The 18,438-nt window shown below is 38.4% G+C and overlaps 2 protein-coding genes across 15 annotated transcripts in view; both read right to left on the bottom strand.

Annotated features, from left to right (window-relative positions):
* TRPC1 (transient receptor potential cation channel subfamily C member 1) overlaps positions 1-2,623 on the bottom strand; it is a gene marked incomplete at both ends in the record, with an annotated part of 59,873 nt that extends 57,250 nt beyond the window's left edge. For 7 of the 14 annotated variants that reach the window (XM_079705554.1, XM_079705560.1, XM_079705562.1 and 4 more), the window contains one exon: positions 2,449-2,623. In XM_079705554.1, coding sequence (XP_079561680.1) covers positions 2,449-2,623 — 175 coding nt within the window. The remainder of the gene's footprint in view (positions 1-2,448) is intronic. The other 7 variants (XM_079705563.1, XM_079705565.1, XM_079705564.1 and 4 more) reach the window with 1 other exon arrangement.
* Positions 2,624-7,432: 4,809 nt separating this feature from the next.
* The window catches only part of PLS1 (plastin 1), a 49,798-nt gene continuing 38,792 nt past the window's right edge, over positions 7,433-18,438 (bottom strand). Inside the window, exons 12-15 of the mRNA XM_079704490.1 lie at positions 18,265-18,398; positions 17,476-17,599; positions 7,921-8,045; positions 7,433-7,684 (exon numbers count right to left, since the gene is read on the bottom strand). Of these exons, the coding sequence (XP_079560616.1) occupies positions 7,549-7,684; positions 7,921-8,045; positions 17,476-17,599; positions 18,265-18,398 (519 nt within the window). The 3' untranslated portion in view covers positions 7,433-7,548. The remainder of the gene's footprint in view (positions 7,685-7,920; positions 8,046-17,475; positions 17,600-18,264; positions 18,399-18,438) is intronic.

Genomic DNA, 18,438 nt, shown 5'->3' with positions numbered 1-18,438 from the left:
ATATAATCCAGGGAAACCACAGTTAATAAAACATTCACAGAGAGCAAGTTTAATTTCCAATTAGTAAATCCAAATATGGATGTGTCTTTTCTAACACAAGTGATTTTCATTCATTCAACTAAAACTAGATCAAAACTTAGTGGTTAAGAGTACAGGCTCAAAATAGATCCTAGTTCTACTACTAACTAATGTAACCTTGGGCAAAGTAATTCTAAAATTTTGCTAAGCCTCATTTTCCTCATTCATAAAATGGGGATAACAACATCTGGCTCATGGGGTTGTGAGGATTAAATGAAATCATCTATGAAAAGCATATGCACTCTACCCCAAAAGCTGTCTCAGTCAACGTTTGCCATTTGGCTTGATGAAAGCTCCAAAGTAATAGTGGAAACTATAGCTACTTCAGGAAACTTTTCACTTTTAGATTTGGTTTGGGTAACGCTAAAAAAGGTTTAACAATATTAGTGAATATAAACAAGTAAACAAAAAAACTGCTGTAACTCAAATATATTTTTTTCAGCATAAATGTATACCATGAGTACATGTAAGAAATAAGCCATTTTTCCAAATCTAACCTAGGAATTCATTTCAACATACCTGAAACAGAAAACACCTATTTAATCTCACTTGTTAAAAAAATGTTTTAATTTATACGGGGGAGAAAAAGCATGCATACTTACTTGCCACCCTACCCCCAAAAGCCAAATCTCTCCAAGGATCTTAATGATGTTATAAAAGGGAAACTGATGAAGAAAGAACATCAAGGCTATTTCAACCGGCACTACTGGACAGGCTACAGAACTGTCATACATTCAAACTCTTTTGAGATACGTCATGCAATAATCCTAAATATACACACCATACAAGTACTTATTCGAGCTATGTTCCATTATGACACTCCTCTGTCCTCAGTTTGACAGGAATATTAAATTGCCTTTCCTGACATAATTTCTGTTTGCTTTAAAATAACCATAGCTCAGTAAGCTGGGGTAGATGTAGCAGCCACTTACTAATTCTAGTACAACACAATCCGTTCCCTTCCTCTCTCAGAGAATTTTTGAAGGAAGAGAACTCAGACTATCCACTCTAGAAATACTAAAGAATTTTACATAATCCACAATGATATTTATGAGGTTACAGACATATATTCTATGTTTCTTCACATTTCCAAGACTGTATGAACCTGTCCATGGTGGACTTTCACAAATGCTTTCATAATATAATACTATTACATAAGATCATAAAAGGACTCATGATGGACAGGGGTGGACTTTGTTTATACATCAATGTGTTTTCAAAAAGTTGTGTAAATAAAATCCTATCTCAAAGCAGTAAAAGTGGTTAAGGAGGCTGTCATTTATTAAAAAAAAAAAACACATACAGACAAACAAAAAAATCCTCTGTAGTTAATCTTTTCACAGTGTAAGTTGCCCTTTGGGTTTATGTTTTGGAAGTTTGCATGATTCTAAACATTTTTCCTAAGCAAGCATGGCCATTGGAAGGCAAGCTGAATAAATTTAGAAAGAGAAAATTTACAGCACTTTTTTACACGTAAGAAATAAAAGCAGTTTTAGGGCAATCAATTTCCCATTCTTTTTATTATACTCATCAATAGAAAGCATGCTTAAGTGAGGAGACTTTGTTATGGCCATAAAAGTGATCGATTTCCAGATTTTTTTAAAAAACGAAAACGCATTAAAACATTTTTTGCCCTGTAATTATTTTGCACTACCTTTATTTCCCAAAGAAGGATGAGGAGCAATAAGCCTTCCTCTCTAATAAAAAGCATGAACAAAGTTGTTCCACAAATTTGGAGAAACTCTGGAACTTAGGCAGAATTTCTCCATAAAGTGCTGTTTTTATGTCCACCTAGGATATTGACATACCTAATGCCATTCGACAGTCACTGAACACCAAGGCACCGGGTGGCTGGAGTTAAACAATACAAGTAAGGTTTTAAAGAAAAAAGAAAACAAAACACCAGCTGAGAGCCCATAAGCAGGAGGAACCTTAAGCAAGGACATGAGATTTTTTTCGGACTGAAAGGTCCAAAACTAGACAAAACCTCTGGGCTCCCAGAAAGAACGAACTAAACCCCAAGCGGGAGACCAGGTCATTCAAGTGGTCAGTAGCGCAGGTGAGGCTGAAACCCTAGGGTCCCGCCCCCACGACGCTACCTGAACACCTGACCGCACGAAAGACCACGGGGCAGGGCCGCCGCCCCAGGTGCGGCGCTCAGAGGTCGCCACCCGCAGCTGCTCCCGCCCGACAGCTCCGCGCTCACAAGGCAGAGGCGGTGCCTGGCAGCCCGGGAGGTGCAGCGGGCGCGGCGCGAACAGACGCTCGGCGCACGAGGAAGAGGGAGTGCCCCGAGTTGAGGCTGGGGAAAGGATGAGGGGTGTGAAGGGTACGGGCATCCAGAAGCAGAGAAAGGGGCCTAGCTCTCACCCTTGTCGCACGCCAGCAAGAAAAGCTTCTCATTCAGGGTGTTCTCCTCCTTCACCTCCCGCACATCCTTCAGCGCCATCACCTCGTTCGGCGACGAAGAGGAGGATGGGGAGGAAGGCAGGGAGGAGGAGGAGACGCCCGAAAGGTCCGTGCTCGGGTACAGGGCCGCCATCATCGCGGCCCATGAAAGGGGCAGGCCAGGAGACGGGGGCGGGGCCCCCACCAGCCCCGACCCCGACCCCCGGCTGGAAAAGGGATGAGTCGTTCCCACGGCCGCCTCGGCGCGCGGCCCGTTGGCCCCGAAGGGCGTCGCCTCCCCACGGAGCCAGCACTCGCCCTCCACCGACAGCCCCAAATTGGTGGCGGCGCATGCGCGGCCCCGGGGCCAGCGCCCCCTCCCCAGCCGCCGGCGCCCAGGCCGAGCAGGTCCGCGCCCGTCCGGGGACGGCAGAGTGGCCCGCGCCAGGGCGGCAGCCGAGCGCGGGGCCGTGCCAGGAGCCGCAGGGGCCGCGCGGGGGGCGGCCCGGCCAGAGAGGAGGATGAAAATCGGTGGGAGAAGAGCTCCAAGAAGCGATTCTGCACCAGCAGGGCTCCAGGGCTCTGGAAACCGCCGACCGGGCTGCGCGCAGAGATGTTCGCGGCTCGCCTCACGTCACCTTCCGCTCGGTGAGAGCGACGACCACGGGGCGGGCTCTGTGGTGGGCGGGACCTGGGGCGGAGGCGGGGTCCGAGAGCGCACCGCCCCCTGGAAGGCTTCCAGCCTCGGAGGAAAAGGCGAATAGCCGGGTGTACCCTTTCCACAACCAGGTTGCAGGTTTGAGGTAATTTCCCCGCCGTCTCGGGCTGCACACAAGTTAAACATGCAGCGGGGTGGTTCACTGAGCCTCTGATGACTTAACGTTTTGTCGAAACCCCCCCGTGGAATTGTCGAATTATTGCATATTCCTTTGTCCTCTGCCTAAAGCAGAAAGGACAGGGCCCTCGCCACGCCACCAGACCTGTGTTCGTCTGTGTGTAATTATGTTGGGCTAGCTACCTTTGTTTCTAAAACTGTATTAAAAAAAAAAAAACTCCTTTGTGATATAAAATTGGCATAACATTTCTAGTATCATACATTTATTCGCATATAACCATTGGATAAGCACGTCATTAGGATCTACTCTACGTCATAGTCCTTACAGTGGTTTCTTGTTCATCTTCACGTTTATAACTCAGATTTTAGATGAGTGTTATTTAAGCAAAAGCTAACCGAAGTGCAGTAAGTGCTACTTCCTTGAATTTTTTTTTTAATTAAGCTTGTATTTAAAGCAGATTCTTGCACCTTTAAAAGCTGAGGGAAGGAGACTGGAAATTGTATCTCGAATAATTATTGCTTTCCACAGTCAACTGTGCAAAAATCTAAATTGCACCCATAGTGCTTAGGTTTTTAAGGGAATACATAAATTTACTTGAGTACATGTATTTGAGAGAAATACTTCCTGTTCTGTTCAGGTTGATTTGTTCCATCGCTGTCCCGGCCAACTCTAACTCCCAAATTTCCTAAATATATCTTTCTCATCATTCACAGTGCTCTTTCGATCTCCTCTAAAAGGCCTTAGGTAGACAAGATTGCCCACCTTTCCAAACATTTTTATGTGTTCACTTCAAAACAGTTACCTATTAAATCATTTTAGCTTTTTCTTTCTTATCTCTAGTAGATCATAAATCTACCCCATTCTCTAATGTCTAATATAGTTCTAAGTTTGTGTATTTAGGGGAATGTCAAAATTGCTCATTGTAAAAAAAAAAAATTGCTCATTGTAAATCTGTGGCCAGTGAACGGAGTGGTACATATTTGGGTTTATGTGAGTGTGCTTACACACTCTTTGTAGTCCAGTAAAATTTTTTTCTCAGTAGCAGAACAACTCGAACCCGGACCCATCCAAAAGTTCCAGAGTGTTTAAGGGTAAAAATTCAGATGGCTCAGAACTATAGAAACCACTTTAATCTGAAGTTTTTTCAAGCTTCTGGGTTTAGGTGATTCCTTTTCCATAAGGCTCCCACAGGGGCTGGACTGATTTCTTAGATTCGGGAGAATTCCAATTTACTTTAGGAGATAATCCTAGGAGGCATTCCAAAGTATTAGAGGGTTTTTCCTCCTTCAAAGAAAGCTAGTGTTGCAACTGTATCTTCAGAAGTCTTTTTGAATCATCTCAGATGCAGAATATTCTCTCGTTTCTCGGATCCTTTTTCATCCAGTGTAAACTGGGGTATTTTAAGATCCTCTATATGATTTATTTTTCATCTGTGATATGGAAACCGATGACAGAGCTATGATGAAGGTGCAAGATTCAGAAGCATGCAAGATTCAGAAGCAGGATGTTACTTAAAGCAACTCACCGAACCTCATATACTGAAGAGCCATCACAACTCCAGATTCAGATCTAGACCTATAAGTCATAGACCCTGTCTTCATCTCCAAACTCTCTACCTCTCCCTCACTACTCTTAGGCCACATTTGCCTATTTCTTTTCCTAAAATGCCTGCAAGACTCTTCCTGCCTCACAGCCTTTGCACTTGTTCCTTCTACTGAACAGTTAGCATCTGGCTGCTCCTCCTACCATGCATATCTCAGCCTGACTATCACCTTAGAGAGACCTTCCCTGACCCACCCAAACTAAAAGCATCTTCACCCCAGTTCCTAAGTCTCTATCACATTTCCCTGTTTTATTTCTCTTAGTGCATTTATCACCATCTACAAATCCTATTTGTTTACTGTCTGTCTTTCTCCACTAGGAAGTAAGATTCATGAGGCCAGAAGACTTTGTCTATATTTTTCTCAGCTGAATCCCTAGTGTCTAGTATCGTACCCGGATCATAATACACAAATTTATGTTGATTAACTCAAATTGTTTCATCACAAACTAAATTTGTAGTAATCATGTACGTGGTCTCTCCTAAAATTCTTCCTGTTAAAGAATCATAGAACCATCTTCACTCCTCCCAAAATAATAAGTTTTTTGTTGCTGTTTTACTCATTAGCATAGGAATTGTTCTCTTTTCTTTTCTGGAAAATAAGTTTATGATAGATTAATTTTCCAAGTTATATATTTTTCTTTAAATGAAATAAATACTGACACATTTGTACATACACAGAATTTTTATTAAATATATTTTGTGAGAGAAAGAACACTCTAAAGTGCCAAATTTCATGTAAATCAGATAACTTAGTGAATGGTGAAAAAAATCAAGAGGAAATGATTTAAATAATCTCACAAAAGAGCAAGAACATATTTTAATCTTCATATAAGAAAACAATTATCAAATGATAAAAGGAAAGGAAATCTCTTTTGTAGAATATATTTCAAAGTTCCACCTGTTGATGATTTCATTAAAAAAATTCTATTCTAAACACATGAGTAGTCGTACCCTTACCATCACGTATGTTTTAATCCATGGTAGAAGGGGGGGTTAGACTACTCATTCCCAGTGAGATAAAGTGACAGCATTTTTTGTTGCACAGCAGTACTGGTCACTGGCACTAACAGTGGAAGATGAAGGAAGTAAACTTCTGAACTCAATTGTTAGCAAAATTGGTCTACTGCTAAAAAATTCAGACAAAAATAGGTCTGAAGCAAAGCTACTGCCAAGTAACATAAGCATTAACCAAACATTGCCAATTTGAAGGAAACTGGGAAAAATGTGAAAATATGTTGAATATTAGCTTTGTGTTACTTTCTACTAAAGATATTCAGTGGGCATATTCTAAATTAGGGCTATAATATCAAAAATTAGCATGTGTAATTTGAAGCTAATAATATGGTATTAACATGTCTTGAGAGCTGTAGCCAGTGTTTGAAGTCAGTTGAAAAGTAACTATATGGACATCCAAAATGAATATTTCTAAAAGAAATCTTCATGTACCAGATAGCTACAAACTGAAAAGTGTTACGCACCTAGTGGGGGCACAATTATTACTTAATGTTGGTTAACTGACCAATACAGTCATCCTTCAGTATCCAGAGGACTGGTTCCAGGACCCCCCAAAGGATACCAAAATCCGCAGATGCTCAAATCCTTTATATAAAACAGCTTAGTATTTGCATATAACCTACACACATCCTTGTGTGTACTTTAAATCATCTCTAGATTACTTATACCTAATATACTATGTAAATAGTTGTAAATACAATGGAAATGCTATGGAAATAGTTGCTGGCACTTGGCAAATTTAAGTTTTGCTTTTTGGAACTTCCTGGAATTCTTTTTTTCAAATATCTTTGATCGCCAGTTGGTTGAATCTGTGGATGTGGAACCATTGGATATGCATGCATCAGATATGGAGGGTTGACTGTATACATACCACTTAAGAAAACCTGGGTAATTCAGGTGCAAAATATGTATATGTACACACATATTTCTCTAATAACGTCTTACCAACATATATATGCTGCATGTCATAGTTAAAGCTGTATTACCAAACCAGTACATGTAAAGTATCGATGCAGTTAAAATTAAGTTTTAAGTAAAAAGCTCCTACTACTTATATAAGAGAATGTACTTTGAAGTTTATTCATGAGTTAGTCCTTATATATAAAAAAGTTTAATGTTAATGAACAATACTTGTCATTTAAAAATTTTAGACAGTATAGAAATTTACAGAAAAGTTAAAGTTTTGGACCACTTCACATAGTGGGAGGAAAAAAAATAAAACTATTAAACTGGATTATGACTTTGAATATATTTATGATCAAAATCAACACACACACAAAATCAAAACACATTTCACAGCAGGACCTGCAGAAAAAGTTTTGCATTGATCATTTCTGAACCATGAAAAAGAATGAATTAGTCTTGTTTTAATGAGACTTTCAGGAAACAATAATTTAATCATAAAATATCATCTTGAAAATAAACACACTCTTATCAGTATCGACTGGTAAATTAATTGTCAACAAATCCTAGCTAGTATGAACAGGATATTAAATTCACGAATGATTCATACAACTGTTTTGAGCATACAAATAATCTCTGGTTTTATACCCACTACATTTCAGAATTCTGTAAACTGTGAGGCATTCAATGTGTTTAATGTGGCAGAAAATCATAATAAATGTTTCATTATTTTATTTTGTTCAGTCCTTTTCCCATTAAGCATGCAAACACTGTCATAACCATCTTGGGTTTCACTTCCACGAGGTCATCAGGTAAGGCATATATCCGGGCACCGATCTTTCGAGCAACTGAAATGGCGTATCTTGAAAAGACAAGAAAAATATCTTGGTATTTGTTTTCACTTAATATATGTTAACAAAAGAATGAAACATTTTGACAAGGTTAACTTTACAAAAAAGTTAAGTTTGTGAGTCTTTAAATCATCTTCCTCACATAAACTGTACTTAAAAATGTGAATTTTAAGGACACAATAGCCTCACCTGCAAGGATTAAGAACAAAAGAGCCACTATGTTCTAATATAAACCATAAAGGCTTACTTAGCATTGTTCAGCTTGTCCTCATCAGAAAGGTCTTCTCTCGTGATCATTTCTTGACGAACTGCATTTGGTGCAATGGCATCTATTAAATCCAAGACAGGTAAACTAGTGCTAATAGATTTGTCCTAGAAAAGAAAGAAGATGAACATTCATAAACATCTTTTGTAAATGTCAGACCACAAGATCATAACCATATAACTAAAAGCAATTTATAAATTTTCATTATACTTAACATTCAGCTATTCAACCAACACACATCACAAACCATTTAAAATATGCTTTTCCTTTCATCCTTACAGAGCTTACAGTATAGAGAATTGTCATCATACCTGGAATAAGGTTTGTGGATGTGACAATTCCTAAAGTATGCTAACTACAGTATCCATTCTGTAAAAAAATAAACAACTTTTGAAAGGGAATAGGAGATGAATTTTAAGTGAATAGTTTTGCAAATTCTAGTAATATTCTTTTTCTTAGACCATGGACTCCTACGCCTTCACTTAATATTTTTCAGAAAGAAAAATTAAAATAATCGTGGAAAGGAACTAATATTTATAAAGGCATTATTCTTGTTGCTTTACATGTTCAGTTTGTTTAATCCTAACAGCCTGGTAAAGAAATTATAACCTCTCATTTTAAAATGAAGAACATGAAGGTCAGAAAGCTCAAAAGAGCTGTTCACACAACCAATACGTACAGAACCAGTATTTGAACCCATGACTGTCTGACTCTAAACGCCCAAGATTCTCTCCACTTTTGAAGTTACCTCCAAGGCAACTAAAAATGGACAACGAAATTCTAGTGGATAGAACACTGCTACTGAAGTCAGAAATCCTGGTCTGAATTGATTGTACAACTTACCAGCACTTGAACAAATTATTTGTTTTGTCTCTCAGGATGAATAGTAGCAAATGTCACTTGCTTACCCAGAATCCACTCCTTACTACTTTCTCCATCCTACCAGAACCCACATGTTTGCTCTGTATCCATATATGGACATGTGCTTCAAGGAAAATTAACCCCATCCACAGCTCCAAAAGTGACCCTGAATTAGTGTAGACCATTTATTCTGTGGGTAAGGTGATAAACTTATTCTTTTTATGTATAGAGCAATACAGTGAATAACAGATATACTAATATCTATGGCATTAAAATTTCATGGGGGAGGGGAACTTAGGAAGAAAATGTCTAAAAGACTCATTAGGCGAACAATAATGAAAAAAGGTTGGAAAAAATAGTCTAAAAAAGCCAAAGGGAGGAATCCCATCTGATTGCCACAGTGATTTATTTGGCAATCGCTAATTTAAATCACTAATTTAATTTAACTTAATTTAATTTAACGTGAGGCCCTTACTATCCAGGAAGAGCTATGGAAAGCTAGCAACACCCCCTCCTGACTGTGAATGAGAGGATGAAACCTCTGGCACAACCAGCAGCTATCCAATGAGCAAGAGGAAAACCAACTTTAGAGGAAATCACTTTAGACGGCAAAGCAGAGATGGACAAAACCTGATTGACATTCTTCAATTACTGGCTCAACCAATCCTAATGTCTACCCTACCTCTGGATCTTTGCTATTGTTCTGTGCCTTTACTTTTGGTTTAAATCACTTTTTCTGTTACTTGAAGCCAAAAGCACACATTCCTAATCACTACAATGGAACTGTCACAGGATTCTTGGGAATATTAAGATAAGTGAAGACATCTAGTACAGTTCCTGGCCAAAAGTGGTTCTTTTTTTTAATTTACTTATTTTTGGCTGCGTTGGGTCTTTGCTGCGTGCGGGCTTTCTCTAGTTGTGGTGCACGGGCTTCTCACTGTAGTGGCTTCTCTTGTTGCAGAGCACGGGCTCTAGGCACACGGGCTCAGTAGTTGTGGCTTGTGGGCTCTAGAGCGCAGGCTTAGTAGTTGTGGCACATGGGCTTAGTTGCTCCGCGGCACGTGGGATCTTCCCAGACCAGGGCTTGAACCCGTCCGTGTCCCCTGCATTGGCAGGTGGATTCTTAACCACTGCGCCACCAGGGAGGCCCCCCAAATGTGGTTCTGAATAAATGTTTGATAAAACAATTTGAAGCCATGTGAAGAGTACAAAGTTCTTTTTTGGGGCCATGATCTACTACATTTATTAATTTTAGAAAAATTTATATTCTTCATTTTCAGGAATGTTCATTTTATGAAACAGATTTTTGGGGGGGAAGTAGAAATAGAGGTATAAAAATAATTAGGGTCCTTAAGTCTATATGATGCTGGTAATCCAGATCTGGTTTTTGGGCATCTTTTCTATTTCTGAAAAACTCTTACACGTATATTCTCAATGTGTAGCCTGTAGACCGCCTACAAGAAAATCACCTGAGGTGCTTAATAAAAGCACAAATTAATCCTTGCACTCAAAGTAATGTCAGATTATTCGTGGATGGGGCTAGGAATCTACATTTTTAATAAGCTTTCTAGAAGACTCTAATGTACACCGTTATACTTTCTAAAATTAAAGCTTAACATGCATGTCATTCTATAATAAAAATTTCTATGTGTTTTTCATATATTTCTATGGTGATTCACAATCAGACAAGTGGCTTAATTGTGCTATATTTTGATTAATTGTTCGCATATTTATGAGGGTTTTTTTAAGTTTGGGGAAAATTGTTTTGTTTTTTTTCAGCTTTATTGAGTTAAAATTGACAAAATTGTAAGATACTTAACGTGTACATCTTGATGATTTGATAAGATCCCTCCCATCTAATTAATTAATACATCCATCACCCTCACTTATGTATTTTGTGTGGTATGTGTGTGTGTGTGTGTGAAAACATTTAAGTTCTACTCTTAGCAAATCTCAGTTATACAAAAGAGTGTTAACTATAGCCACCATGTTATATATTAGATTCTCAGACCTTATTCATCTTATAGCTGAAAGTTTATACCCTTTTGTGGCATTTTAAATATTTCTTAACTTAGATTTAGGAAACAAGGATTTTTCCACCTATTTCCTTTGATTCACCTTGAGAAAAACTTTTACTGAGTTGAATGAAAAATTTAAGTTTCTAAAGATGATATTGGATCCCTTATCTTCCTGTTTCCAAAAAAACAGGCCTATCTTCCAGCTCCCCTGATTTGCATATTATCAGTGAAAGACATTTTACTGCAAAAAGGGCAGGGGTTATTGTAAAACCCTTGGTTTAGTATATAAATACATTTTCATAATTTTTCTTTCACTTTCCTTAATCATATAGAAATTACTTAAGCAAAAAGAATTTCTAGAATATTAAAGATAACTAGTCTAGAGTTTGGCTTGATTTTCTTTTTTTTTTAAATTTATTTATTTATTTATTTATTTTATTTATTTTTGGCTGCACTGCTTCTTCGTTGATGCACGTGGGCTTTTCTCTAGCTGCGGTGAGCGGGGGCTACTCTTCATTGTGGTGGGCAGGCTTATCGCTGTGGCTTCTCGTTGCGAAGCACGGGCTCTAGGCGCACAGGTTTCAGTAGTTGTGGCACGTGGGCTCAGTAGTTGTGGCGCACGGGCTTAGCTGCTCCACTGCATGTGGGATCTTCCTGGGCCAGGGCTTGAACCTATGTCTCCTGCATTGGCAGGTGGATTCTTAACCACTGAGCCCCAGGGAAGCCCTTGATTTTCAAGTTAGTGTGTTGTACCATCTCTTCTCTTAATTTGATATACATTACTAGTATGACATTCCATTCTATTGTTCCTCCTGTCACTTTTGAAAATAAAAGTGGAAAAACAATGTTGTGGCTGCCAAAACTCCCTAAAAAAATCACAGCAGGAACCTCTCCACGATGCCCTTTATATATTGGCAGTACCAGTAATGTAGTGTAGTAAGCTCCATTTATTGACCCCTTAATATGTGCCAGGTATGACTGAGCTATTTACATGTGTTAACTTATTTAGCTTGACAACAGACCCAGAAGATAGATACTATTAATACCTCCATTTTAAATATGGGGAAAATCAGGCATAGAGAAATTAATAATTTGCCCATGGTTACATAGATAACTAAATGTGAGCCAGAGGTAAAATCAGTTTTATTCATCAAGAGATGTAACCCAGCTGTTAGTATAAACTGCTAAGATTTCTGGAAAACATGCCCGCCTCACATGCTCCCTATTCTCCTTAGCTGATTTCTATAGCACTGCTAACAGCCCATACTGTGATTCCTGGTTTCTTATTTGCCTCCTTTCCTAAACAGTGAGCTCTTTGAGGGCATTTTGTAGTCACAGCACCTAGCAAAGTACCTGACACGGAGTAAGCTTTGAATATTTATGGAATGAATTAGCAGTATGTCACATAGCTAAGAAGTGGCTAAGCCTGTGTCAAACCCGGGGCCATACAACTCCATAGCTTGGCTCTCAACCTGCAGTTAGATCTGGATATGAAATCCAGCTTTCTGCTTAATAGTTGATGACAGTGGACAAGTTATTTAACTTTTCTGATGCTCACCTTTTTTGCTTATAGAGTTGAATTAAAAGAAACAACAATGTGTAAAATGCTTAGCATAATGACACATAGGACTCAATAAATGGTAATTATGATTATTGTTATTAGCTGATATACCACCTCCTCATCTTCTTGGTGAGGAAAAATTACTTTGCAACTAAAACGGGTAAATTTGTCTTTTCTAAAATTTCTGGGTACAACACTGCCTTGATTATGATTAATAGGTTCTTACTAGTACCACTTATCATAGCTTCCAAATATAACACACTGAGTTGGAAAAAACCTCCCCAGCCCAACTATTTTTTAGCATGCACTGCTATATTTCTTACTTATATTCTGTTTAAAGGTTTTATTATCAAGTATATATACATGCCAGGCACTTGTGCAATATGTTTCTACCACCTCAGTTCTAGTAAAACCATAGTCTCAAGTCTGCTTTTCTCTGTGAGCTCTCTCCCTTAAATGGGTTGTGTACTCCCATTTTTCAACTCTCTCTTCTATTCAACTGATCACCAAGCTTGCAATCCTAGTTTTAATATCTCTTTTCATCCAACTCTTCATTTCCTGAAAATTACCTCAAATTCAATAAGCTTAAAACTGAATTCATTGCCTTTTTAGAAAGCAGCTGCACCCCAGACATCCCCATTTTTGTTATCAGTTTTCCAGTTACCCAGGCCCCAAACATCCAGTTTTAACTCCTCTTTCCTGCGCTTCCCTCAGTCAAGAAGCCAAACCCTACCTGTTCTTTTGCAAATGATTATCCATTCTTAAAGTTCCCAGTGCTCATCTGCACCGCCCCCCCAGGACCCTTATCACCTCACACCTTGAGTTCTGCCTCAGCGCTTTCCTCGCACTTACACCACTCTCGCTCCAACCGGCCCTGCCCCCTACCTTTAGAACAGTATTCCTATGCTTACGTTACTCCCCTTACCAGTATCCTTTTTTTTTATTAGTTTCTGCTTTATAACAAAGTGAATCAGTTATACATCTGTTCCCATATCCCTTCCCTCTTGCCTCTCCCTCCCTCCCACCCTCCCTATCCCACCCCTCCAGGCGGTCACAAAGCACCAAGCTGATCTCCCTGTGCTATGCGGCTGCTTCCCACTAGCTATCTACCTTACGTTTGGTAGTGTATATATGTCCATGCCTCTCTCTTGCTTTGTCACAGCTTACCCTTCCCCCTCCCCATATCCTCAAGTCCATTCTCAAGTAGGTCTGTGTCTTTATTCCTGTCTTACCCCTAGGTTCTTCATGACATTTTTTTCCCTTAAATTCCATACATATGTGTTAGCATATGGTATTTGTCTTTCTCTTTCTGACTTACTTCACTCTATGACAGACTCTAGGTCCATCCACCTCATTACAAATAGCTCAATTTCGTTTCTTTTTATGGCTGAGTAATATTCCATTGTATATATGTGCCACATCTTCTTTATCCATTCATCCGATGATGGACACTTAGGTTGTTTCCATCTCTGGGCTATTGTAAATAAAGCTGCAATGAACATTTTGGTACATGTCTCTTTTTGAATTATGGTTTTCTCAGGGTATATGCCCAGTAGTGGGATTGCTGGGTCATATGGTAGTTCTATTTGTAGTTTTTTAAGGAACCTCCATACTGTTCTCCATAGTGGCTGTATCAATTCACATTCCCACCAGCAGTGCAAGAGTGTTCCCTTTTCTCCACACCCTCTCCAGCATTTACTGTTTCTAGATTTTTTGATGATGGCCATTCTGACTGGTGTGAGATGATATCTCAATGTAGTTTTGATTTGCATTTCTCTAATGATTAATGATGTTGAGCATTCTTTCATGTGTTTGTTGGCAGTCTGTATATCTTCTTTGGAGAAATGTCTATTTAGGTCTTCTGCCCATTTTTGGATTGGGTTGTTTGTTTTTTTGCTATTGAGCTGCATGAGCTGTTTATAAATTTTGGAGATTAATCCCTTGTCAGTTGCTTCATTTGCAAATATTTTCTCCCATTCTGAGGGTTGTCTTTTCATCTTGTTTATGGTTTCCTTTGCTGTGCAAAAGCTTTGAAGTTTCATTAGGTCCCATTTGTTTATTTTTGTTTTTATTTCCATTTCTCTAGGACGTAGGTCAAAAAGGATCTTGCTGTGATTTATGTCATAGAGTGTTCTGCCTATGTTTTCGTCTAAGAGTTTGATAGTTTCTGGCCTTACATTTAGGTCTTTAATCCATTTTGAGCTTATTTTTGTGTATGGTGTTAGGGAGTGATCTAATCTCATACTTTTACATGTACCTGTCCAGTTTTCCCAGCAGCACTTATTGAAGAGGCTGTCCTTTCTCCACTGTACATTCCTGCCTCCTTTATCAAAGATAAGGTGACCATATGTGTGTGGGCTTATCTCTGGGCTTTCTATCCTATTCCATTGATCCATCTTTCTGTTTTTGTGCCAGTACCATACTGTCTTGATTACTGTAGCTTTGTAGTATAGTCTGAAGTCAGGGAGCCTGATTCCGCCAGCTCTGTTTTTCGTTCTCAAGATTGCTTTGGCTATTCGGGGTCTTCTGTTTTTCCAAACAAATTTTGAAATTTTTTGTTCTAGTTCTAGCAGAGGGAGGAACACTCCCAAACTCATTCTAGGAGGCCACCATCACCTTGACACCAAAACCAGACAAGGATGTCACAAAGAAAGAAACTACAGGCCAATATCACTGATGAACATAGGTGCAAAAATCCTTAACAAAATACTAGCAAACAGACTCCAACAGCACATTAAAAGGATCATACACCATGATCAAGTGGGGTTTATTCTAGGAATGCAAGGATTCTTCAGTATACGCAAATCAATCAACGTCATACACCATATTAACAAATTGAAGGAGAAAAATCGTATGATCATCTCAATAGATGCAGAGAAAGCTTTCGACAAAATTCAACACCCATTTATGATAATAACCCTGCAGAAAGTAGGCATAGAAGGAACTTTCCTCAACATAATAAAGGCCATAGATGACAAACCCACAGCCAACATCGTCCTCAATGGTGAAAAACTGAAACCATTTCCACTAAGATCAGGAACAAGACAAGGCTGCCCACTCTCACCACTCTTATTCAACATAGTTTTGGAAGTTTTAGCCACGGTAATCAGAGAAGAAAAGGAAATAAAAGGAATCCAAATCAGAAAAGAAGAAGTAAAGCTGTCACTGTTTGCAGATGACATGATACTATACATAGAGAATCCTAAAGATGCTACCAGAAAACTACTAGAGCTAATCAATGAATTTGGTAAAGTAGCAGGATACAAAATTAATGCACAGAAATCTCTGGCATTCCTGTATGCTAATGATGAAAAATCTGAAAGTGAAATCAAGAAAACACTCCCATTTACCACTGCAATAAAAAGAATAAAGTATCTAGGAATAAACCTACCTAAGGAGACAAAAGACCTGTATGCAGAAAATTACCAGTATCCTTTTTAAGGCCAGATTCCTCCACAGTCTTGGCCCAGCCTACATCTTGCACTATATCCCTTAGGAACAATCCTGTCTAGCCAGACTATTTCTCCTAACCTTCTCAGACTTGCCTTTATTCAAGGTGGACCCCCTTCTAGCTTATTATTACCCTCTTGTTCTCCACCAATTCAAATCCTGCCTCCATCTCTGATGCTCAAATAAAGTCCAACTGACTCCACTAACCATTCAGTTGGAAATGATCAGTTAGATTTTTCCATAATATTTGTTGTATTATTTCTTTGGATTTTAACATTTACCCTGTAGGACTGTTACCTTCTCGGTTATACAAATTTTGTCTTTGAAGTAAATGGCAAACACTCTGAGAGCCAAAATAATTTCTTACATCTTTTTCTTTACCAACAATGTTACTTAATAGTTAGAGCTCAATAAATATTTATTAATGTGCTACTAAATATTTTCTCATTGTATTTAATGATATACATGCTTGTTATTTTTCACAAATTAATGTACAAATGTATATAATTTCAGTATAACAATTTTAAAGAGTAACTGTCAATTAGAGAGTTTTATATGCCCCCTTTCCCGTTTTACATTTTAAGTTGTGTTTTATATCTAAAATATATAAAGACAAATCATAGGCTAAAAATTCTTTGTTTTTTTAAAAATAAGCAACAACAAAAACTCAATGTCATTAGTTCCTTCCAAGATGGAAAAGAAAGAAACACAGTTGAACTAGGACTCAGGCAACATCTCTGCCAACATCCAGCTGTCCACTTTGGGGCTCAGTTTTTGGTAAAGAACAGAAAATTGAATTTATCAATTTCTGACATTTCTTCTGCTCTACCATGTTGTCAAACATATATAGCAAAGGTAAAGAAGAAAATAAAGATGGTTAGATAACTCTTGCGAGAGCTCAGGGTTTCATCTATTTGCACTCTTATTTCACTAAAAAAAAATGCAAATTGATGGGTAATTTTTCACATATCATAATAAAATCACAAACACAAGGTTCACTGAACGAATGTGTACAAGCAGACATGCTTATTTGTAGCTAATATCAGCTTGCATGCAAAAGCAAAACACAATGGAAATGCATGAGAATTAGTCAGTATGTATGTGCAGGCTACATTTTGAGTGCTTTATGAATCATCCACAAATGCTCAGAAGTGAGTGTTAAGTGTCATTATGAAGCCAGATGACAAGATTTTTTTTTCCTACCAGTTTTCTCAATTCCCACTTGAATCGGTTTGGCTGGCTCTGTTATGCCTTGGAAATGATGTCAGTACAATTCTGAGACTGCTGCTAGGGAGCACAAAACATTATAGGTCCTATATAAGCAATGTCTTTTTATCTTTCTTTTTTCATTTGACAATTGGATTTTTGGCTCAATTTCTTTTTTAAGATTAGATTACTGAAGTCCGATAATATTAACCTGCATTTATACTCAATAGGATAACCAGTCAAAAATATATGAATTCAAACTGAATATTTCTGATTTACACATGCCAAATAATTAGTATGCCTAAGCTCATCAATTGTGTGTTTCTGAGATACAACATTGATGTAATTCTAAACCTAAACCAATGTAATTCCCAATAAAAATTCCTTCTTAAACTTAGTTTCTTACCCCCCCCCCCAATTTTTTAAATAGCTTTTGATTACCTTGAAGCTGGAAATAAAAGTATTTTTGTTTGCACTTCTAAGAGTCTGATTGACCCATTCAATGATAATCGCATCATTTACTTTTTCACCCTCTCCAAGATCCGATAACACATTCAACGTGTACCTGTAACAGAAGAGATGCATATTTAAGACTGAAAGGGGTAAAATTTGCTCTCACATCATTTATATCAATATTTAGATGAATATTTAAGAAATATTTCAGTTCTAATAAATATTTCTCATTTTAGTCTGGTAAGCTCTAGTACAGAGCTTAGTAATCAGAAACAAAAACTACTATATGGTACTTTTAAAAATTAAAACAACTCCTTACAAAGCAGTGTTTCAGAGGCATTAATAAAAGTAATTGTGTTTCTAGAGACTGACCCACTTTTTTTTTTTTTTTTTTTGGCGTTACGCGGGCCTCTCACTGTTGTGGCCTCTCCCATTGCGGACCACAGGCTCCGGACGCGCAGGCTCAGCGGCCATGGTTCACAGGCCTAGCCGCTCCATGGCATGTGGGATCTTCCCGGACCAGGGCACGAACCCGTGTCCCCTGCATCGGCAGGCGGACTCTCAACCACTGCGCCACCAGGGAAGCCCCTGACCCACTTTTAAAACAAAATATAATTTGTAAAAAACTTATTATCAACAATAAATCATTTAAAAATTAATATATTTCACATTGTATGTTTCTTCTGTGTTTGCTATTCTTCAAAAATAGCTAAAGTTTTAGTTCAGTGACTTGTTGAAGGAGACTGACAGTGATGTCACAAACAAATCAGCCTTTACCTTCTCATCAGCTGCCACACCAATGCCAGAGTAAGTGTGGAATTCCCTTCATTTAAGTCCTGCCCAGCAATGCCAACCAAGGAGAATTTGGCCTTATTCTTCCCAAGTTCCACTGCATAGTTACAGTTTTCGATCTGTAAATAAGAGTAAAAGTTTTGGTATAAAACAAATTTT

Source organism: Hyperoodon ampullatus (assembly GCF_949752795.1).
Source record: "Hyperoodon ampullatus genome assembly, chromosome: 5".
NCBI lineage: Eukaryota > Metazoa > Chordata > Mammalia > Artiodactyla > Ziphiidae > Hyperoodon > Hyperoodon ampullatus.
This window is presented reverse-complemented; position numbering and strand designations above follow the sequence as displayed.